At 37.0% G+C, this 2,454-nt stretch overlaps 1 protein-coding gene across 1 annotated transcript; it reads right to left on the bottom strand.

The window, feature by feature from the left end:
* Nucleotides 1-1,306: 1,306 nt before the first annotated feature.
* On the bottom strand, nt 1,307-2,032 carry LOC140170784 (BTB/POZ domain-containing protein KCTD6-like). The gene has a single exon (XM_072194007.1). It carries the CDS (start codon nt 2,030-2,032, stop codon nt 1,307-1,309), a length of 726 nt encoding a protein of 241 aa, XP_072050108.1.
* Nucleotides 2,033-2,454: the final 422 nt, after the last annotated feature.

The following is a 2,454-nucleotide window of genomic DNA, read 5'->3' as shown; positions in this document are numbered from 1 at the left end:
ACATACCAGATATTGACTGTGAAGAGTAAAACATTGCGGAAGGAATAAAAGAGCATCTGTATTGAATAAAACACATGAAGTGAAGTCAAACAGTCTTATACCGTCTTTATTATTGTGTACCTTTATGAAGAATCTTGACTAGAAGCAGGAAGAAAACCACATAGGGATTACTGCAACTTTTAAAATTGAGGTGATTGCATTTAAAAGGTCACTGTGTCATCAATTCTTCATCGAATTGGACAAATGAGGTATCAAACTGTGCGGAATAAATTCATCTGTACCATACGTTTGGTAGGTCTTGATTTAAGACACCATCTTTGATTTATGGACCAAAATCAAACTGGATACTTTCTTTTGGAATGCGTTTATGATCATGATGATCCAGATCCTGTTATTAAGACATTGTGTTATGAATTTACTTTGTCTTTGATAAACCATTGTTTTATATTATTTGGATCCATCTCCTGGTTGTCAGCCATAGTGTTATGAACTCTCTTTATCTTTAATAAACCATTGTTTTATGTTACTATGCTCCAATTGCTGGTAGACCGGCATTGTGCTGTGAACTCTCTTTATCTTTAATAAACCATTGTTTTACGTTACTATGCTCCAATTGCTGGTAGACCGGCATTGTGTTATGAACTCTCTTTATCTTTAATAAACCATTGTTTTATGTTACTATGATCCAATTGCTGGCAGACCGGCATTGTGTTATGAACTCTCTTTATCTTTAATAAACCGTTGTTTTATATTACTATGATCCAATTGCTGGCAGACCGGCATTGTGTTATGAACTCTCTTTATCTTTAATAAACCATTGTTTTATGTTACTATGATCCAATTGCTGGTAGACCGGCATTGTGTTATGAACTCTCTTTATCTTTAATAAACCATTGTTTTATGTTACTATGATCCAATTGCTAGTAGACCGGCATTGAGTTATGAACTCTCTTTATCTTTAATAAACCATTGTTTTATGTTACTATGATCCGATTGTTGGTAGACCGGCATTGTGTTATGAACTCTCTTTATCTTTAATAAACCATTGTTTTACGTTACTATGATCCAATGGTGTTTCGGGGTGAGACGTCTCGCATTCGATCCAATTGCTGGTAGACCGGCATTGAGTTATGAACTCACTTTATCTTTAATAAACCATTGTTTTATGTTACTATGATCCAATTGCTGGTGAGACCGGCATAGTGTTACGAACGTTCTTTGTAGACCGGCATTGTGTTGTGAACTCTCTTTGTCTTTAATAAACCATTGTTGACTATGATCCAATTGCTGGTAGACCGGCATTGTATTACGAACGTTCTTTGTCTTTAATTGCTGGTAGACCGGCATTGTGTTGTGAACTCTCTTTATCTTTAATAAACCATTGTTTAACGTTATTATAATCCAGTTCCTGGTAGTCGGGCATTGTGTTATGAACTCTGAACCCCATATTCATGATTTCCTGCATCAAAACGGTTTGGGGTAAATGATATTGATTATACGGAGATATCACAAAATGAGCATCGGAGAAAGTGTAATGAATCTGTACCTTGTTGCCATCTTTATCTAGTCGTGAATACGCATGGAATTGTTCGCACAGTTTTTCGATCCAAATTCGTGGCCCAGAAATGTGTACTTTTTGTTCTGGAAAATGACTTGGCATATAATACTCCACTGCGATATACTCCCCACTCACGATATCATTATTTAACTGACTTCCCGATTCTTTTCCCTTTTTTCTTCGAATTGCTCTAATCAGTTCTGGAATCTTGTAGAAATCAGCTTCCTTTTCCAGCAGGTCAAAATCTTCAAAATGTTCCGGGAGCATGAGGCAACCACGTCGTAAGAAATCCAACACATAACAGAACATCTCCCCGTTGCCGTCAATCCAATACTGTCCATCTTTGTCTTGTGTCAACGATTTTTGATCGCTGAACATGGTTCCAAGCATAGACTTTGGGAAGCGAGTCAGCGTAAATCGCGACGACGTATAAACATGTCCTCCAATATTGAGTTGCACTATTTCATCAGACATAATTGGCTTTTTAAACGTCTTTCTGTACGTTAACCTAATACGATGCATTAGATCAAAATGATTTCACGGTTTTGAGCAAATAGTGCAAACTACGTACACATTCAATATGAACTATCTTGAAGTCAACTCGAGTTCCTTTACTGGGGAAGGAAGTTCTTAAGGTGGCACATACTGTCTTGTAACATCATGTTCAATTTAATTCTTCGAAATTATCTTAGACCGATGGGCTATTCCAGTTACAATTCATACACCCCTATGGAAGACATGACCTTTAAACTTCCACACAGGGAGTGTGAATTTCAAATGGGATTACCTCAATGGGTTACTACATTAATTTTGAAATCTACACACATGTGTGGGAGATTAAGGTCATGCCTTCCACAGGGGGTGTATGGATGGTGTATGGATTGGAATAGCCCTTT

Source organism: Amphiura filiformis, chromosome 15 (genome assembly GCF_039555335.1).
Source record: "Amphiura filiformis chromosome 15, Afil_fr2py, whole genome shotgun sequence".
In the NCBI taxonomy this organism is placed as follows: Eukaryota; Metazoa; Echinodermata; class Ophiuroidea; order Amphilepidida; family Amphiuridae; genus Amphiura; species Amphiura filiformis.
Note: the sequence above shows the minus strand (reverse complement) of the source record. Positions and strands in the feature narration are given on the sequence as shown.

Coding starts and splice junctions, on each gene's coding strand:
- LOC140170784 (XM_072194007.1), bottom strand. CDS start 2,032: ATGTCTGATGAAATAGTGCAACTCAATATTGGAGGACATGTTTATACG.